Below are 22,004 nucleotides of genomic sequence, written 5' to 3'. Positions count from 1 at the left end.
CTCTTCCCACTCTTCTTCTGCGGGGCCCCACTGCAGACTGCTGAGCTACGGCACATCCCTGGGTTCTTCTGCATTTTGCCCTGCGTGCGATTCCTGCACTGGTGAAACATCACAGTCTCCCCTCAGAAAGAAGAGTGCTCTGGATACGTAACACGTTTTGGTTTCTAAGAGTCACGTTAGGTTGATTGCTACCACTTGACTATTAACAAAGTCTAAGTTGTGTACCATTTTTTTCCTCCAACACCTTTTCGTATTAATAGCATGAATGCATTCAGGCTAAGGATTTCTCACTGTTTGAAACATTTCTTAAGGGTCTTTCCCCCTCTTCGAAGTTAGAAAAATACAAAGTTCAAAAAGTAACTATGTTTATCTGCCAAAACCTAAATTTGGAGGCCGAAGCTGAGTACTTTAATACACAACAGACTCCTTATTCCATTCCACAGCAAGATAAATTTTGTTGCTATGAGCCACAGAAGCCCAGAACAAATATTAGGACTTGTGATTTCTTCAGTGTTCAAAAATTGCATATATAGTGAGGTTAACTGTAGTTTGAATCTTAAATCACCGAAGAACCTCAGTGTTAGCATTGGTATGAAAATACTTACCTGTCTTCATCTGCTAGAAAGTTGCACATTGTTTTCTACGTTATGCAAGAGACTGTGACAAACTGAGCAAAATACCTCAGTATTAGAATGTGTGTGATTTGTGTTGACCCATAAAATACATGCAAAAATTGTTTATGTTCTCTGAGGATACATTAATTACTGTAAATGTAAAATTCTTACTTATCAAATAACTTTCGCAGTTGAGGCACCTTATGAAATGAAACTTCTACACATAGAAAAGTAGGGAAAACAGGTTTTTGAGGGTTCACTTATCCAGGCTGGCAATATATACTGATCAAATTTTTCAGAAGAATGCAGTAATTAAAGAGGAATGTATATCATTTTAAAAGGTAAAATATTAAATGCAAAGATTAGTGCTTAATAAGAATTATTGCTTCCTTTAGATACCAATCTTATATATTACAGCAACCTATTTATATTACAATATGAAGATAAAATTTACTTTTAACTTTTCACAATTTGTGTCTTATTTTGTTCTGAAATAGTCAGCACTGATACTTATATCATGTCTGTTTTTAATTCCCAGAAGTGGTGTAAGCAAAAGCATTTTTGGATTCATGTTGAGCAAACTCCCTCATAAGCCAAAACTGCAAAATCAAACTACTGTAAAAGAATAAACAGTCCAAAAAACAGAACATGGGGGAATGGTCAGAAGGGTCAAATCTAATATTATAGCAGTTGGTGAGAATTGTGAGGCCAGTGCATAAGGAAAGGAGAATGGGGGGGGGCGGGGAGGAGAATTTACTTGAGTTCTTATTTCTTTTCTTATGCCATGGCTTAAAGATTGTCTTAAAGTTTTAAAAATTGTTAAAGATTGGGAGGGATCTTAAAGATCATCTAATCCCATCTTGTTTTACAGATGAGAAAAGGAAGGCTCAGAGAGGTTAGGCGACTTGCTCAAAGATACAAGTTAGGGATCAAGGCAAGTGTGGAGCCCAGGCCTCCTGGCTCATCAGAGATCCTCACAGATGTCGTCAGGAGAGTCGAACTCTTGCAGTGGGCCATCGGGCTTAGTTTCCTCAGAGACTAAACAGTGCGTAAAGTTAGGCTGTGTTCTCTATTTCAGTTCTTAGTCTGGATTTTCCTTGGTCTTAGTTCTCTAGTTCTTATTTAGATGTTGCAGGGCCATTGAGTGGTGTTTGTACTGTAGCCTGTCTGAAACAGCGTCATTTATTCTTTAATTTAGTAAATAGTTGCTGATCACTTACTATGTGCCAGGCTCTGGTGCAGCAATAGAAGAGAAAGAAAACAATAGAGGAAAATCTCCACCCACATGGCATTTATAGTCTGGTGAAATAAAATGGATATGTATATATAAATAAATGATCTGTATTTGCATGTTGGAGAGCATAAAAATAAATGAGCTGCTTTTACTCTTCACAGTATAACTAGGGTTACTAAATTCAGTTACTTGAGGGATTCTTTTCTTGTGGTCATACTTGTAGCCCTAAGATCAGGGTTTTTAAAAAATAAATTTTGATTTTAGAATAGTTTTAGGTTTACAGAAAAGTTGTGAAGATTCTATGGAGAGTTTCTACATATTCTGCACCCAGTGTCTCCTATTATCAGCATGTTACTTTAATACGGTACACTTGTTGCAGCTAATGAAGCAATACTGATACATCATCATTAGCTAAAGTTCATACTTTATTCATATTTCCTTAGTTTTTACCTAGTGTCCTTTTTCTGTTCCAGGAATCCATTCAGGATCCCACATTCAGTCATTCTGTCTCCTAGACTTTACTTTTTTTTGATTACTTCGACAGTTTGAGGAGTGCTGGTCAGGTCCTTTTTAGTGTCCTTCAATTTGGATTTGCCTGATGTTCTTGTGATTAGACAGGGGTTGTGATTGTTTGGGAGGGAGGTCACAGAAGTAAAGTACTGTTTGCATCACATCATGTAGGGGAACGTGCTTACTACCAACAGCAATAGCCTTGATTACCTGGCTGAGGTAGTGTTTGTCTCCCCAACTGCAAAGCTGCTCCTAGCCTCCCCTTTCCATACTGTATTCTTTGGAAGCAAGTCACTATACACAGTCCATATGTAAGAGATTGTGTGAGTGTGTTGGGGGGGGGAATTATGCTCCTCCTTGAGGAGGGAGTATCTCCATTAATTATTTGGAATTCTTTTGTGTGAGAAATTTGTCTAATCTCTATTTATTTATTGAGTCATGAGTATCTGTATATACTCATGGATGTTTTATACTTTGGATTATAATCTGTGTTACTTTGTTGTTCGCATTGTTTCAGCTTTGGCTACTGGGAGCTTTTTCAGTTGGCTCCTGTACTCTTTAAAAACATACCCCAATCAGTGTGGGTTTTTTTGAGCACTTCTTTACTTCATGGACCATAAGATGCTCCAGGCTTATCTTGTATATTCCCTACTCCAGCCTAGAATAAGTCATTTCTTTAGAAGCCTTAGTTCCTTCTGTTGGAAATGGTTTTAGAAACCAAGATCTGGGTGTGTTTGTTGCTACTGAGGTGTGTTTGTGTCCAGGCCCTGTTTTACCTGACAGAGCAAGGAATACAGGCATATACTAACCTGGCTATATCTATAAATATTTCTGTATTCAAATATCTGTATTAAGCTAAAAATGAGTACATACTATGTATTCAGTCCTAATCTACCAGTATCACACGAACCATTTTAGCCTTCCCCTCTGGCTTGTCTGTTTCTTCCCACTCCAGTAGTGAGAAACCTGGTTCCTACCATCTCCTAGGATGTTTTTCAATAAGTATAAATACCTCACATTAATTTACTTTCATTTTGAAATTTCAAGGTAAATTAAATATCTAGACAGTATACAAATCGAATTATTTAAAATGCTGATTATGCTTTTTCAGATTCTATTTAATTCTTCCCTATTCAGACACCCCTACAAGGGTAGGTTCAACTCCCAGCATCATCTTTAAAATCATTAGCATAATTGTTATCAGTGTCAACAAAAGGCTATTGGACCCGGAGCTGAGCTGGTTCATGTGGACAGCCTTCAGGGAAGCCTTGAGGTAGGGCCCCCTGCTGGCACGTGACAGATTTATGTTACTCTCATACAGGTGACATCTACATTCATTTTTTAGATTCCATACCTTTTAGGATGGAGAATAATGGCTTATTGGAACTTAACACACTTTCTAGCATTCCAAATAAATTAGTACTTTTCAAGTTCCAATTCTGTAGTTTATTAGCATTAGTGAGAAGGAAAGAAGCTTAAGTGATAGGTCTGTTGCATAGTATGTGCTCAGTAAATACCTCCAGTAAGACATCTAATGTTCATCTCAAACTCAGCATGTCCAAACGTGAATTCCTAATCTTTCCTTATACCTGTTCCCTCTCATAGCCTTCCTTTCCCCATCTTAGCAAGTCTATCGTTTAGAACATAGATTTAAGTGCCTCTGTTTCTTTCACACCATGCATCGATCTATAAGGAAACTTTGTTGACTCTACCTTCAAATATATCCAGAAGCAGACAGCTTTTTACCATCTCTGCTGCTGCCACTGGGGTTGCAGTCTCCACTCTGCCTGGGTTACTGAGCAAGCCTCTAACGGGTGTCTCTACATCTGCTTTTGGCCCAGAGTAATCTTGGCAGCCAGAGTAATCCTTGGAAAAATGTTGGATCCTGCCACTTTCTGCTCAAACACCTATAATGGCTTTTCATTTTCTCAGGATGGGAGCCAAAATATGTACAGTTGCTTACAAATCTGTCTCCTGACCTGTCTGACCTCATTTCCTACCCCTTTCCCTTCATACCTTCTGCTCATGCGCACTGGCCGTCTTGCTGCCCTTCGCACACTCTAGGCGTGATCCTGTTGTAGGGTTTTCACCCTGGCTTTCCCTGCTCTGCTTGGAATACTCTGCTCTGATCCTGGGACCTCCTTCAAGTTTGGGCTCAAATGTCGCTGTCCCAGTGGAGCCTGTTGTGGCTGTGCTATTTAACATTGCAGCCTAATCTGTACCCCCACCTTCCCAATCCCTCTTATCCTGCTCAACTTTACTTTTTCCCATAGGATTTATTATATTTTAACATATAATTTACTTAGTTATGCTTATTGTTTATTGTGTTTCTCCCCCAGTGAGAATCTGAGTGGCACAAAGGCAGGAATCCTTGTTCAGTTTTGTTCACTGATGTATCCCAGTGCCTAGAAGAAAAAATATGTTAAATGAATAAGTGCATTACTTGAACTGTATGCTTTCTGTATCCCAAAATTATCCTTAAATTAAAAAAAAAAAGAATTTAATTTGATGAAAAGGTGTCAGATACATGGGCAAAGGGTGTCCACAATCTGAAATAAGTTACTAAGAGCCTTGAGTTTTAGATTCCACATTTGTTAATGAGTATGTAATTATGTCACAGGATTGTTGTGGTATTTAAATACAATGATGTGCACGAAAGCACTCAGTAACTTTGAATTATGGGATTTCCCAGCTCCTGGGCCTATACAGAATAGGGCCTGGAAGGCAAGGCACACTAAAAACCTTTAGAAGCTATGTATCCACTTCCTCTGTGACGTCATTCCTCTGAAGAGCCCCTTTTCTCTTAAGTTTGAAATGGCGAGCTGTTAAACATTGAGAATAAGAAAAAAGCTCTGTAAATATCTTTATAAAGATAAAATTACATTGCCTCAGTTTTTAACAGGAACACTGAGATCACATCTGGTGAAGATGACTTGTAAACTCAGAATGGAGGGAATTGGAAATTGTCCTTACAATGGGGCTATTAAATGCCTGCTTTTATTGAGGCTGAATTTTGGTTCTATTACTCATTAAAAAAAATGCAATTTGTTTTCAGGTGCATAACAGCTGTTTAGTAACTTACATGTCTTAGCATTCAGCACAGATGCAGTTCCCTTCTCTTCCCTCTGTATAAAGGTACAAGTAACCTCTGTTAAAAAAAAATTGTGGGTTCCATGATATATTATCCATTTAGTCCCTGGTACTGTTTCTTTTCTCTAAAATATTAGCAACTGGCTGAGAAGGCAAATATTATTAGCATAGTACATATCCCAGTTGGCCGAGCATCGTAGGGAGTGCCAGCTAGCAAGGGGAGGGGGGGCACTCTGAGGTCTGACTGAACACTCAGAAATGAGCATATCAGTGTCTTGAGGATGACTGAACAATGTGGTTTGGGTCTGCTTCTGGGGAATTAGCCCCTGAAGCTCAATGCTGCCCTTTCATGTTATCTTTATGATGACATGACTTTTCCTTTTTACTCTTCTACTCCTGATCTGAAACTTGGAATAGGGAAAAAGGAAGATTTTTACTGATTGCACTGAAAAATGATAAGATAAAGTAACAGGTTGATTTCAGTTAACACAAGAAGCAAAGAAATTTCATCAAAGGTAGAGTGGAAGTATTGGCTATGGAATCTCCACATTGCTCTAGGAATAAGTGTTCCATTGTTACCACATCTGGATCTCTTTGAACAGCACAGGACAGTCCTGTGTATCGTATAGCTGGGTCTTTATGCTTCTTTGTGAGGCTGCCTGTGATTTATTTGTATCAGAAAGTCTTAAGTTGCTTTCTTAGTAAGTTGTAAAAAATTAGCAAATTAGGTAAGTTGGTGTTTCAGTTTTTAAAAGTGCAGTTAACAGTGGTCGAAATATTAAAGTCAAGTAAATAGCCAGTAAGATTCTTAACTCTAGAAGCAGATTACAGGAGCTAACACCACATCCTTACTTTAGATGACTGAGATACGTGTTATTTACTTTTAGGTCTTTCTCAGTCCTTTACTTTTTTTTTTAAATGGAACCTTTTTTAAATTGAAGTATACTTGATTTATAATTTTATTAGTTTCTGGTGTACAGCATAGTGACTCAGTTATTTATATATATATTCTTCATGATAGGTTTTTACAAGATATTGAATGTAGTTCCGTATGCTATACAGTAGGACCTTGTTTATTCTGTATATAGTGGTTTGTACCTGCTAATCCCAAACTCCTCATTTATTTCTCCCTCCTTCCCTTCCCTTTTGATAACTGTAAATTTGTTCTCTGTGAGTCACTTTGTTTTGTAAATAAGTTCATTTCTCTCATTTTTGTTATTTGCCACATGTAAGTGATATCATGTAGTATTTGTCTTTCTGACTTCACTTTCTGTTACCTCTAGGTCCATCCACATTGCTGCAAATGGCATTATTTTATTTTTTTTATGGCTGAGTAGTATTCTGTTGTATAAATATACCACAGCTTCTTTATCCATTCATTTGTTGATGGACATTTAGGTTGCTTCCATGTCTTGGCTATTGTAAATAGTGTTGCTATAGACACTGGAGTGCATGTATTATCTTTTTGAATTAATTTCCTCTGGATATATGCCTAGGAGTGGGACTGCTGGATCATATGGTAACTCTAATTTTTTTAAGGAATCTCCATACTGTTTTCCATAGTGGCTGCACTAAATTATAGTCCCAACAGCAGTGTAGGAGGGTTCCCTTTTCTCCACATCCTCTCCAGCATTTCTTGTTTGTAGACTTTTAAATGATGGCTGTTCTGACCTGTGTGAGATGATACTTTATTGTAGTTTTGATTTGCATTTCTCTGATAATTAGCAATATTAAGCATCTTTTAATGTGCCTATTGGCCATCTATATGTCTTCTTTGGAGAAATGTCTGTTTAGATATTCTGCTCATTTTTTTTTTATATTACTGAGTTGTGTAAGCTGTTCATATATTCTGGAAATCAAGCCCTTGTCAGTTGCATCATTTGCAAATATTTTCTCCTATATTCAAGGTTGTCTTTTTGTTTTTGTTGGTTTCCTTTTCTTTGTAAGTTTGATTAGGTCCCATTTGTTTTTGTCTCTGACTGACCTAGAAAAACATTGCTGATTATGTCAGAGAATGTTTTGCCTGTTTTCTCCCAGACTTATGGTGTCCTGTCTTGTACTTAGTCTTTAAGCCATTTTGAGTTATTTTTGTATATAGTGTGAGGGAGTGCTCTAGCTTCATTGATTACATGAGGCTATCCAGCTTTCCCAGCACCACTAATCAGAGACTCTTTTCTCCATTGTGTATTCTTCCCTCTTTTGTCAAAGACCAATTGATTGTAGGTGTGTGGGTTTATTCCTGGGCTCTCTTCTGTTCCATTGGCCCATGTCTTTTTTTGTGCCAATACCACAGTTTTTAATTACTGTAGCTCTGTAGTATTGATTTAATTCTGTGAGAATTATGCCTCCAGCTTCGTTCTTTTTCTTCAGTGTTGCTTTGGCAATTCTGGGTCTTTTGTGATGCCATATAAATTTTACGATTATTTGTTCTATTTCTGGGGAAAATGTCCTGGGTAGTTTGATAGGGAGCACATAAAATCTGTAGATTGCTTTCGGTGGTATGCCCAATTTTAACAGTATTAATTCTTCTGATCCAAGAGCATGGGATACCTTTCCGTTTCTTTGAATCATCTTTAATTTCCTTTATTAGTGTTTTAGAGTTCTCAGTGTGTAAGTCTTTCACCTCCTTGGTCAGGTTTATTCCTGTTTTTTTTAATGCAATTTTTAAAGTGGTTTAAAAAATTTTTTTTGTATTTCATTATTAGTGTAAAGAAATGCAACAGATTTCTGTACGTTCATCTTGTAACCTGCTACCTTGCTGAATTTGTAAGCTCTAGTCATTTTTGTGTGAAGTCTTTAGGGTTTTCTATATATACTATCATGTCTGCATATAGTGACATTCTACCTCTTCCCTTCCAATTTTGATCCCTTTTTTCTCTGATTGCTGTGGCTAGTGCTTCAAATACTATGTTGAATAGAAGGGGTGAGTGGGCATCCTTGTCTTGTTCTAGATTTCAGTGGGAAAGCTTTCTTTTCAACTTTTCCCTATGTTGGCTGTGGGTCTGTCATAGGTATCTTTTATTAAGTGTTACGTTTCCTTCTCAGTCCTTTACTTTTAAAACATTTTGGTTATTATGCCAACTCTTTTCATTGTTTTGCTTACTGGTGTTTTTCTCACACTTTGTGCCATTGTTTAGTTTATCTTAGAACCAAAATCTGGGAAAAAATGGACTTCCCCAAACCTGGTTTCTTAGACTTGAATATATGGGAATTAGTTGGAATCTGATATGCTCATTAATACAAAACCATAGATTCATGTTATATCTATGTACATGTTATATTTACATGTGGAGAGATGTGTAAATATATATGGTATTCTATGAGTTGATCATTCTTATCTAATTGTAACAAAAAAATTTCCTTTTTCCTTAAAGCATAGTTGTTTGTTGACTACTCCCGTGCCAGAGGTTAAGTATCACGTGCCCCCTTGTGAAATTGACTTTTGAACATTTACCTGAAATAATGTGGCGGCCTATATTGGACTCCATTACTTGTAATAGTATTTCCAAGTCTAACTACTCGTAATGCTAGCTGTTTTTCCCCCTCTGTTACATAGTTGAAGTAAAATGGCAGGGTAGTTTCCCTTCCCACAAGAAAGACTGCCAGAAACCAATGGGGTCTACATTACTTATTCATTATCTATTAATTTTGAGAATGCTAACCATATTATAATGTTCCAGTACAATTTTTTGGCATTATATACATTAGCTATTTTCTCTACAATATTCTTTTTATGCCTTAGAACCAACATTACTCAGTCACTAGAAAACATTTGTTCAAATTTAAGGAATTGTTTCTGTGAGCAATGTACGAATAAAACCTTTCTTTACGGGAAGGCTACCCCTGGGTTGTAGTTCTAGGAGCGTTTCACTAGACTGAGGGGGGGGTGTATGGGCCGTAAATACCTAAGCAGAAGCTACTGCTTTGGGCTTCCCTCAGTGGAGCGTGCTGCTGGTTACTGGATGTATATACCGCTGTGGGGACACTAAAATCGACACACATGGGACGTTTCAAGTCTGAACTGCTGTGGTTCCTATACTACACCTGACCTGTGGGACGAAGAATGGTCCTTGGACTGCTGCTCTGGAGAGATGTGCTTGAAGTTGTCCTGCTGACATGCTGTGCTCCTGTCCTGATCTTCCCGCAGAATTAGGTCGTGTCCGATTTTGGCCTGTCTCACTTTAGTTTGATTGTCTGCTAAACCCAAAGCACTGTGTATTGTCATCAAATATTTATTATGAAAAGAATAATGACAACTACTGATTTTTCCTTTATTTTTCAGAAATGTGTCACAGACGAGTGTTTCTTTTTTGAACGATTGGAATCTAATAACTACAATACTTACCGGTCAAGGAAATACTCCAGTTGGTATGTGGCACTGAAACGAACTGGGCAGTACAAACTTGGACCCAAAACAGGACCTGGGCAGAAAGCTATACTTTTCCTTCCAATGTCTGCTAAGAGCTGATCTTAATGGCAGCATCTGATCATTTCACATGAAAGAGGAGGTATATTTTAGAAATTTGTTAATGAAAGAAGAAAAATGTGTACAGCTACCTGCTCAGTTTGGATAACTGGCCAGATAACCTTTTATATAATAGTAAAATATTTAATCATTGCCTTAGTTAAAAAAAATTCCTGGAAAATATATAGATTTCCATTTTTTATATAGCATTTGCCTTTATCCAGTGAAGCTTACTTAGAGCTACAATCTTTCTGATAACGTTTGCTTCATTTGAAAAGAGGCTTTTAAAATGTGCACACACAAGTTTTCTTCATGGAAATCATAGACATTAGAAAATTTAAGTGAGATATTTAATCCAAATGTCCACTACTTATGAATTTAACACATTCCTGTCACAGTTTTGTAATTGTCTGGCAGTTCCTTGTGATAGAGTTTATAGAACAAGCCTGTGTAAACTGCTGGAAGTTCTTCCATGGTCAGATCTATCTTGTCAAACCCTTCTCTGTACCCGTACAGCAGCAGCCTAGCCACTCTGCTGGTGATGGGAGTTGTGTTTTCAGTCTTGACCAGGTCACTGAGATCCATCCACTCACACCTTAAGCATTCTTGCTGGCAAAAATTTATGGTGAATGAATATGGCTGTAAGCGGCAGATGAAATACATGTCTGACTTCCCAAAAGCTCCGGGATTGGTGTGTTGTTGCCGAATACTTAGGAGGGACCTGAATTCTGATTTTATACCAGTCTCTTCAAAAACTTCTCGAACTGCTGTATCTCCTAAAGAAAAAAAAAAAATCACATTTTTAGAAATTTAATCATCCAAGATTTTCAGACAGATTATTCAAAAGCAAAACTTTACCCCAGGAAAGTAGTTTTTGATACAACTCTGTCTTCTGGACATCATGAGATACCAAAGCTTCAAAGCTAAGAAGCTTCTGAAGTCAGAGGAGATTCCTCTATAACCATTTGGTCATGCTCTTCTGCTTATCCTGTCAGTGGAATCCCACCATGGTAACGTTTGGCATTTTGTGTTTTGAGATTCCAAAGAACTTGGATTCTTTCCTCCAATACTCAAAATGCCACAGTCCTTTATCTCATCAAAAGTTTTTAAAAGCCTGCAATTTATAGAATTTTATAATACAAGGGTCTTCACATTTTACAGGGTTGATTTTTTAAATACTATGCAAATTTCTGGGGCAGTATTTTTACTGCCATTAATGTATTTTTGTAGTGCTTTTTTTAAATATCCAGATGAACCTCCTCCATGGGACTTCTCTAACTCTGTGATGCTTTGTCAGTGTCTCCCAGAGTGTTTATGAGAAGCCCTTAAAAAAGCTTTACTTGCCTATTTGTTGGGAAGTTTCACTATTGCCACATGCATAATTAATTTTTGTTCAAATAACCTTTAATGCCTCCATTTTCTTATCTGTCAAATTGCAAATTATATTTGCCTTTTGAGTAGTCCTGCTGGTAAACAGGCAAGGAAGATAAAGTGAGGGGAAAATGTCTCAATTCCTGTGTGCTCTGAAATAGACTATCTTACCAATTCCCTGGATATGCTCTTGTTTATACCCATCAAGAAACAGCTCTGGAAATATACAGAGGAAGAGTAAAGAGTTTAAAAATGCAGACAGATGTCTTTTTTTAAACTATGTGCTGACTCTCCTTATAATTGAGATTTGCTATAGATTAAACATGGTTAGAAATTACATTTTTAAACTATAAACATAATTCATATGTTAAGAAAAAATTTGCCTTAATAGGAAAAATTATTTTCAGTGGTATACATGTTTGTTAAAGATTGTGGCGCTAATCTTAAGTTTTACATGTTATTTGTTGATCTGACTTAAAAATTGTTTGAATGTTTTATTCTGTAACAGCTTTGAAAATTTGACCATGGGGGTCTTGTTTAACTCTTAGTACCACTAATCAAGCGTTTGGCATTTAGTTCCTGAGTCTAGTCTGTGTGTTATGGAAGCACAGGATGGGGCTAGTGAGCGAATCTGTCCTGCTCAGCAGTGACCACAGCAGCTGATTCAAAATCAGCACTGCCTGGGTAGTTTGATCAGTTTAATTTGAATCATGGTATCACTGACTAGACTAACAAACAAGTGAATAGGCAAAGTAATGCTTTTGTATCTAGAGGGAACCCTTCCATCTCAAGATTGAAATCTCTTCTCTAAAGATTTTACCATGAATTTAAACTTGTTATTACCTAGTTACAGTGCTCTATTCTCTTGTACCATTATTTTTTTAATGTACTGTAAGCTAAACTGAAATAACATTTACTATTTCATAGGTTTGAAAAACGTAAGAAAAACCAAGAGTTTTGTTTTTATTTTTGCTGGTTGAAAGATGTTTAAATACATCATAGTGCGTTTAAATGGAGTTTATATTTGTTATTTCTATTTTGTAATATTTAATAGGATTAGGTTGAAATAAAATATAATAGGAAAAACTGTGCAGAATGTGGGTTTTCCTGGTGTTTCCCTCTGAATCTGGTACACTGATCATCTTTGATCAGACCTCACTGCTTTATAGCCCTTTCGCTATGCAGGATTCTCTTCCTGTCAGGAAGGCAGCTACTCCATTTTTAACTTTGTAACTTTGTACTCTTAGGGTATATTATATTAAAGCCTGAGGATTGCATTCTATTGGTATATGCCCTCTTAATTAATGTTTTTTTAAACACTATGGACAATAGTGCTTCATTTATGTGTTATCAAAGAATGAAGGATTCCAAATGTGCTTCTCAGTTAACCAGTGTTTGTTTACTACTTAAGAGCCAATAGGAATGTTTGCACATTTGTGATGGCAGTATTCCTGAAGTATATTACACACTTTCCTAAAAACAGGTTTTAAGGAAAATAAGTAATTCTTATTCTTAATGATGAAGCCAAATCATCCATTACTGTAGTATGTTACAAAACAGAAATGCCTTCATCTAGACAGTCTTTCAGACAGACATCTGCTGTCAGTTATCACTTCTAGCTACTTTCAGGGTTTTATCAGTTCTAAGGCAAGGCTTCAATTTTTACTACTTCTAGGCAGTATGGTGAATGCCAGTTGCTGCTTTTTTCTTAATTCTACATGGTTGAGGCGTTTGTATGCGCTCCCTGAATAGATCTGTTGTTGTGACAACCACAAATACTTTTTAAAAAAGTAGTGAATTCTTAATTATATGGACTTGAAGAGTTCTGGAATACACTCACCTATAATTATACATATTTGGCTTGGAAATGTGTTTCTTCATTTATATTTAAATATATCTGAAATTCAGAAGATCCATAAAACTTAAATGAAAAAAGTAAATCCATTTGAGAAGACTCAGAAGACAAAGCTATACGGAGCTCTGTAGGCTGCTGTCTGCCCAATATGGACTGAGTAAGGAAGGAAAACGTAACTAGTTCACACGATCTCGTATCACATCAGGACAGTGTAAAATAATTAATGTTCTAGAATAAATGGCCTTCTCTCTCAGCACTGCATCACTACACAATCCTCAAAATCTCAAAAGAAGACCTAGCAGAATCTAAACAAAAGGCAAGTACCTAAAAACCACAATTTGCTAGATGTATCTGAATGTAGGAGATTTACCTGTAGGTTGTTAGGAATTGGCTCTGTACGGTGTACAGGGCATTTTAATCTGTGGAACATTAAAAAAAGTTTCAAGTATGTATTTACTTAAAATACTTAAAAATAATTTAGGAAATTGCCTTCAAATAAATGATGGCTATTTCTCTGACTTTTCCCTCAGTATATATATCAAATAAGTTTATCTAATGATTTATTATGATGGGACTGCATTTGACCCAATGGTTTAAGGAATAGGTAGGAAAGAAGTTTCTATTCTTTCCCCTATTTCCTGTAAAATCAGTGACAATTATTAATTTCATATTTCTGTCTTAAATATTGAGCTCAGGAAGTTGTTTTAGGAAGTTACCTCTCGTTTGAGACTTTCTTATGAGACATTTTACTGTTTTACTATGTTTACTATGCTTCCTGACTATCCAAAATAGTAGATAAAAGTTTCATAAAGGGAAGATTTATGTCACCACTGCTCTATCACTGATTTTATAAATAATACTTATTTCACAGTTCATTTAAATGTTACTATTCATCTTCATGTGATAAAGTGGCCAAAAATTTTGTTTTCTCAGTTTGATTCCAACAAAATTAGTCATACTCAAAATAACCCTTAATGCTACACCAGACTGAAGTATATCCGGAGCTTCTCATTTTGAAACAAATTAATCTAGAAGCAGTTCTAAGCAGAAAAATAGGTGTTATTATTTATACTAATGGAATAAGATCATTACAAGTTTTGCTGCTAATTTTATATCAGCCTTGAAATAACTTCACCGAAGTTTTCTTAATCCAAAACAATTAGAAAAGTTAAAATACTTTTTTTTTTAGCTCCAAGAAAGAATATATGAATTTCCTCAACATTTTCAAGCCAATTAAAGATAGGTAAGATACATACCGATATCTTCTCCAGGCTCTGACAGGCCTCCTGGAAATTTCCACATATTTTTCAACTGCAATATAAAATCAGAAAGGTTAACATAGCTTTTCTTCACCAATACACACATAAGGCGATGCCACAAAATCTACCCATAATTGGTTAAGGTGGTTGAGAATTTATTTTTTGGTAATTGTATGCAAATTTTTTGCAGCTTTCTTTATTACTCCTCCCTTTTTTTGGGAAAACTAGTGACTTGTGAAATCTTTTCCCACCTTTTTCTTCAGGAAGTAGAAGTGGTTTTGTTTGGTTAATGTGATAAATTCTGTATGAGTGAAACAGTGGAGGGAAACATCTACTGAATTTGTGTAGTTTATAATGTTTTGCTGCTAGTTTATTAAAAAATAGAGAAATCCTACTGATGCTGCTATAAATAAGTAGAAAATACAGTATAAATTTAATCACTAAAGTATGCTATTTTTAAATTTTCACATTTATTTTCTGTATTGTGTGTCTAATCAGATATATTAATCTTAAGATTTCTTTTGTTCTGTGTTAATGACTATGTAAAAATGTAACTGCTTTTCATGGGAAGTGTGAATAAAATTGGTTAAATTTGTGGGGCTTTTGTATACTATTTCTTTCTTTTGGTGGGGAGGGGCAGGTGGGAAGATCTGATCTCAGAATGGAGATAAATATGGAAAATAATTATGAAATGGCATGGGATAATATTCTTATGGCTGACATTTTTTCATGTTAGAGTTCTTTCTATCCATCACCATGCTAAAAACTGAAGAATGAATGAGAAATTATGATATGCTCATGGAAGTGCTGCAGCATGGAGCCAGTATACCTCATACACTTCATTCATAAAACAAGTTTATGGACCTTTTACTGGTGTGCTTTCTGACCTACTCATTTCCTGGACAACAGCTTCTTAAAGAATGTGTCATTTCCCAACTATGCTAACTTGGACACCAGTGGCATGGTTCCCAGAGTTTCCACAGACTGTTGATTATGTGGGTACAGAATTGAGGCTTTCCACCCTTCCGTGTCTGGCTCAGACTTGAGATTAATTTATAAAGCATATTATGTTTTGTTTTGTTATTGTAGAAATATCTAAGTATATCTCTCTGTTTTGGGGGTTTCATTTTGAAACTGTTTCAGAAGCTATGTTTCTACAGAAACTAAGCAGTCTTTTTGTCAGGATATTAAACTTCACTACTATAAATTCTAACAAAAGAAATGTTATAATGGGGCAAACAGCTGTTTCCCCAGATCAATAAAAATCAGCTGCTAAAAATCTTTACCTAGTTGAGAGCGTATAGCTCAAGTGGTAGAGCACATACTTAGCATACACAAAGTCCTGGGTTCAATCCCCAATACCTCCTCTAAAAATAAATAAACCTAATTACTCCCCCTCAAAATTTTTAAAAATCTTTACCTAGACTTGATTATTAATAATTGGTAATGATTAAATTTGGAGATATAAACTTACTAGAAGGGAAAAAATGCTAGATACAAGGATTGAAAACAGCTCAGACAAATTTTGATTATTCAATTATAGATCTTAGGTATGGGAAGATTAAGTATATTTTTGTGCTGGTAAATTGTGATATTTATTGGCACCACTTAGCTTTAAAGAACTTATTTTAAAAAAGCTTCCTCCCGCCAAAAGCTTGAGCTTATGGTTAGTTCTAAGTGGTAGATAGAGGGGCCTAAGTTATTTGATTTGAAAAACCTGGTTAATGTTATAGATATGATGTATCAGTGGAGGGACGAGTATGTCTTCTCACTTTTTTTGTATTAAAAATACTTTCATTAACTGGATTTACCAATATAATAAGTAATACTAATAAATACTAGGTAATGTATACTGAATACTATTCCAGACACCATTCTAGATGTTTTAATAATTATACACATTTAAACTTCACAGTAATCCCATGAGAAACTATTATTGTTCCCATTTTAGAAGTGATGAAATTAAGGACATAAAAGGATTTAATGACTTGCCTGGAGTGATACAACTAGTGTGTAGTAAACTAGGGATTAAAATAGAGGCAATCTGATAGTTTGAGATAAATGAAAATGAAAACAACAATTCAAAACCTTTGGGACACAGCAAAAGCAGTTCTAGGAGGGAAGCTCTTATCGATACAAGCCTACCTCAGGAAACAAGAAAAATCTCAAGTAAACAACCTAACCTTACACCTAAAACAGCTAGAGAAAGAACAACAAAATCCAAAATTAGTAGAAGAAAATAAATCAAAGATTAGAGCAGAAATAAATGAAACAGAGACTAAAAAAACAGAAAAGATCAATGAAACAAAAAGCTGATTCTCTGAAAAAAAAAATTTTGATAAACCTTTTGATAAACTCATCAAGAAATAAAGGGAGAGGGCCCAAATTTGTCAAAGATGAAAAAGAAGTTACAACCGACACCACAGAAATACAAGGGATCTTAAGAGGCTACTATGAGCAAATATACGCTAACAAAAAGGATAACCTAGAAGAAATGGACAATTTCCTAGAAATGTACAATTTACCAAGACTGAACCAGGAAGAAGTAGGCAATATGAATAGACCAATTACCAGTATTAAAATTGAATCAGTAAAAAACTCCCAACAAACCGAAGTCCAGGAACAGATGGCTTCACAGGTGAATTCTACCAAACATTTAAGAGAGAGCTAACACCTATCCTGACACTATTTCCAAGAATTACAGAGGAAGGAACAGTTCCAAACACCTTCTATGAGGCCAGCATCACCCTGATACCAAAACCAGACAAAGATACCACAAAAAAAGAAAATTACAGGCCACTATCACTTATGTATATAGATGCAAAAATCGTCAACAAAATACTAGTAAATTGACTCCAACAATGGATTAAAAGGACCATATACCATCATCAAGTAGGATTTATCCCAAGGATGCAGGGAATTTTCAGTATCTGCAAATCAACGTGATACACCACATTAACAAATTTTAGAATAAAAACCATACGATCATCTCAATAGATGCAGAAAAAGCTCTTGATGGAATTCAACATCCATTTATGATAAAAACTCTCCAGAAAGTGGGAACATACCCCAACATTATAAAGGCCATACATGACAAACCCACAGCTAACATCATACTTAATGGGAAAAGCCTGAAAGCATTTCCTCTAAGATCAGGAACAAGGCAATGATACCCACTCTTGCCAGTTTTATTCAACATAGTTTTGGAAGTCCTAGCCACAGAAATCAGAGAAGAAAAAGAAAGAAGTCCAAATTCAAAACAAAGAAGTACAACTGTCACTGTTTGCAGATAACACGGTACTATACATAGAAAACCTTAAGGAAGTGACCAGAAAACTACTAGAACTCATCAATGAATGTGGTAAAGTTGCCGGACACAAAATACATAGAAATCCATTGCATTTCTATACATTAACAATGAAATAGCAGAAAAAGAAATTAAGGAAACAATACCATTTACCATTGCACCATAAAGAATTAAATACCCAGGAATAAACCTACCCAAGGAGGCAAAAGACCTGTACTCCAAAAACTGTAAGACACTGATGAAAGAAATTGAAGATGATGTAAACAAATGGAAAGATATATGGTGTTCTTGGATTTGAAGGATCAATATTGTTAAAATGGCCATGTTACCCAAGGCAATATACAGATTCAATGGAATCACTATCAAATTAGCAACATTTTTCACAGAGCTGAAGCAAAAAAATGTTAAAATTTGTATGGAAACACAAAAGTCCCCAAATAGCCAAAACAATCTTGAGAAAGAAGAAGGGAGATGGCGGAATCATTCTCCCTGACTTCAGACTATACTACATAGCTAAAATAATCAAAACAGTATGGTACTGGCACAAACCCAGACACATAGATCAATGGAACAGGATAGAAAGTCCAGAGATAAACTCATGTATTTATAGTCAATTAATCTACGACAAAGGAGGCAAGAATATACAATGGGGAAAAGACAGACTCTTCAGTTAGTAGTGCTAGGAAAACTGGACAGCTACTTGTAAAAGACTGAAATTAAGACATTCTCTAACACCATATACAAAAATAAACTCAAAATGGATTAAAGACCTAAATGTAAGACCACATAGTATAAAACTCTCTAGAGAAAATGTAGGCAGAACACTCACATAAATCACACAGCAGTATATATTTTTTCAAACCAGCTCCTAGAGTAATGGAAATAAAAGTAAAAATAAATGGGATTAATTAAACTTTTTAAAAGCTTTTGCACAGCTAAGGATACCATCAACAAAATGAAAAGATAACCTACAGAATGGGAGAAAATATGTGCAAATGATGCAACCGACAATGGACTAATTTCCAAAATATAAAAACAACTCATACAGCTTAACATCGAAAACACACAAGCAACTCCATGAAAAAGTGGGCAGAAGACCTAAATAGACAGTTCTCCAAAGAAGACATCCAGATGACCAACAAGCACATGAAAGGATGCTCAACATCATTAATTGTTAGAGGAATGCAAATCAAAACTATAATGAGATATCATCTCACACCAGTTAGAATGGCCATCATTAAAAAGTCCACAAATGATAAATGCTGGAGGGGGTGTGGAGAAAAGGTAACCTTCCTACACTGTTAGTGGGAATGTAAATTGGTGCAGCCTCTATGGAGGACAGTATGACGGTTCCTTAAAACACTAAACAGACTTACTAATGATCCAGCAATCCCACTTCTGGGCATATATCCAGAGGGAACCGTAATTCAAAAAGACACATGCACCCCAGTGTTCATAACAACATTAGTAACAATAGCCAAGACATGGAAAAAACCCAAATGTCCATCAACAGATGACTGGATAAAGAAGTGGTATATATATACAATGGAATGCTACTCTACCATAAAAAGAATAAAATAATGCCATCTGCAGCAAAATTGATGTACCTGGAGATCATTATTCGAAGTGAAGCCACAAAGAGAAAGAGAAATGCCATGTATCACTTATATGTGGACTCTAGAAAAAAAAGACACCAATGAACTACTTATCATTTATAACTTGGATGACTGATTTCTTGAATATGTGTAAGCACATTTGACTGTCCTTTATGATTGGATGACTGCATTCTGTTCTTATTTTGTGGTTGGCTTTATTCCTTTGATAACTGTAAGTTTAAATAGCTAAAGCTCTAAACTATTCTTAGAAGTAATGAACAATACATTTATGTAAATTAAACATATGTAGTACATTATATTATGTATTTACATCCAATAAATTGTATCTGTTTAGTCAAATTGTATCGATTTTAGCTAATAAAACTGAAAAATGAAAACAAAACTTCAAAAAACCTCAAAATGTCATGGATTGTGTAGCAATAATTAAAAACAAAAACATAGACTGGGTAGCTTAAAAAAAAATAAAATCCAGGCAACTTGATTCTAACCATCTTTTAAGAGTCAGAGCCAAGATGGCAGAGTACAGAGACTCACACCAAGAATTACACCTACAAACCCACTGAATCACACAGAACACCTACTGAACCCTGGCAGAGTGTCTCTCTCTTTGTAATACAGGATTCTCACAAAATCTGGTAATAAAGAAAAAAAAAATCAGTGTAGAACTAGTCCTGCAGGGAGGGAGCAGCATAGAAAGAAAGGTACCCTCATGTTGGGATGGCCCCTCTCCAGCTGGGAGGTCAGCAGGGACAGAAGTGGAGCTTCAGAAGCTCATAGGAGAAAGCGGCAGCCACTTGGAAGACAGAACTAAGGGAAACTGACACAGAGGCTCCTTGCAATCCCTGGCCTAGACGCGAGCTGGCAGGGATGAGCTGGAACTGGCTGCTGCAGATTGGTGAGGAGCCCACTGCACACAGGCAGCCTTAGGGGACTGGAGGGTGGTGTGAGCTCTGGCTGGGGTTGTGTGCAGAACAGAATAGCCTTGGGCCCCCATAAAAAAGCACCACTAATAGTTTGTATGTCAGGGAGGGGTGCAACACAGCCACGCCATGGCAGCTTTCTCTGCTTGGTGCCATTGTTGGTGTGTTCTCTTGAGAAGGAGGTGGGGCCTGGTCATAGCCATCACTGCTGCACGGAGGGAGGGCTGAAAACTGAATCCTTACCCAGAGGCCCTGTAACTTCGCAGGTGGGACTGAAATTTGTTTACAGCCCCAGGCAGAGAGGGTGGATTTGCTCACTCTGGACCCTTTGTGGACCCGAGCCTCTGGGACCAATATGCAGTGAGTGGAGTTCTGAAGCATGGCGGGGGCGAGTACGGGTATTTACAACGGGCTGGTGTACCATACCATGTGGGGCATGGCTGGAGTCTGTGCTGACCCTGTGGCAAACCACAGATTTAGGTGTGTGACTGCATGCTTGCTACAACAGCAGGTCTGAGCGCCTGACATTGGTGGATCAGCACTGGTGGTTCCTGGGGCTCTGAACACCAGAGCAGGCATAAGGCAGGGACAAAGGCAGTGTCAACAAAGAGTACTGTGTAAGCCCACATAACAAATGACAGACAACCACAGAGGGAACTTCCTAGTGGACACCTCCTGCCTACTCTTCCTCCCAGCTGAAGCGCTCCAATCCTGCCTACTACACATCACAGCTCAGAAATGGATCTAGAAGCCTCTATTCCAGCAACAGGGGAGGCAGACAAGGCCCCTGTCAAGGCTATGACACCCAGAGAACAAAAAAGGAGGCCAGGCTCAACAACAACAATCAGGGCACGCTCTGATCACCACACCACCGACCACACCCCCAATCAAAGGAACAGCCAGCACTCATGGAAGATGTGGCAACCATCCATAGTAAGAACAGCCACTGCAACAAAACTATTAGATGCTGTCTACACAGGAATGCTCCTACTTTAAATAAAAACACAAAAACAGCCCTTAAACACCACAGTAGATAACTGATACTCCTAAATCCATAGAGCCAGAGAAATGTAAGTGAAATGAAGAAGCAGAGGAACTACTCTCAGTTAAAAGAATGAAAAATCTAAAAGAGACTACGAATAGAGACAGAATACTTTAAAAAGGAAATTTAAACCATAAAGAAGAGCCAATTAAAAACAGAAAACTCGATTGCTGAGGTAAGAGCTGAGCTAAAGGCAGTTAAAAGTAGACTAGATAATGCAGAGGAACGAATAAGTGACTTAGACGACAGGGTAACAGAAGTTACCCAATCAGAAAAAGACAGAAAAGCAAGTAAAAACCAATGAAAGCAATATAAGGGACCCATGGGATAATATGAAGCATGCCAACCTACGCATAATATGGGCCTCAAAAGGAGAAGAAAGAGAAAACAGGATTGAAAAGGTATTGGAATAATTCATTGAAAACTTTCCAAACCTAAAGGAAACAGCTATCCAAGTACACGAGGCAAAGAGGGTCCCAAACAAGAAGAACTCAAACAGACCTACACTAAGACATATTATAATTAAGATGGCCAAAGTTAAAGAAACGATTCTAAAGGCAGCAAGAGAAAAACAAAGAGTTAGTTACAAGGGAACTCCCATAAAGTTTTCAGCTGATTTCTCTATACAAACACTGCTGGGCAGAAGGGAGTGGCAATATAAATTCAAACTCCTGAATAAGAAAAAGCTGCAACCTAGGATACTCTATCCAGCAAGACTATC

General features: G+C 36.7%; 2 protein-coding genes across 6 annotated transcripts in view; one reads left to right on the top strand and one right to left on the bottom strand.

Annotated features, from left to right (window-relative positions):
• The window catches only part of FGF2 (fibroblast growth factor 2), a 56,991-nt gene extending 46,672 nt beyond the window's left edge, over nucleotides 1–10,319 (top strand). The window contains 1 exon segment of the mRNA XM_072938136.1: nucleotides 9,731–10,319. Within this exon segment, the coding sequence (XP_072794237.1) occupies nucleotides 9,731–9,916 (186 nt within the window). The 3' untranslated portion in view covers nucleotides 9,917–10,319.
• NUDT6 (nudix hydrolase 6) overlaps nucleotides 10,099–22,004 on the bottom strand; it is a 45,514-nt gene continuing 33,608 nt past the window's right edge. For 4 of the 5 annotated variants that reach the window (XM_006217631.4, XM_072938150.1, XM_072938158.1 and 1 more), the window contains 2 exons: nucleotides 14,396–14,450; nucleotides 10,099–10,689 (listed from right to left, as the gene is read on the bottom strand). In XM_006217631.4, coding sequence (XP_006217693.2) covers nucleotides 10,292–10,689; nucleotides 14,396–14,450 — 453 coding nt within the window. In that variant the 3' untranslated portion in view covers nucleotides 10,099–10,291. Of the gene's footprint in view, nucleotides 10,690–14,395; nucleotides 14,451–19,312; nucleotides 19,383–22,004 lie in introns of all 5 variants that reach the window. The other variant, XM_072938163.1, reaches the window with a different exon arrangement.

Source organism: Vicugna pacos, chromosome 2 (assembly GCF_048564905.1).
Source record: "Vicugna pacos chromosome 2, VicPac4, whole genome shotgun sequence".
In the NCBI taxonomy this organism is placed as follows: Eukaryota; Metazoa; Chordata; class Mammalia; order Artiodactyla; family Camelidae; genus Vicugna; species Vicugna pacos.
This window is presented reverse-complemented; position numbering and strand designations above follow the sequence as displayed.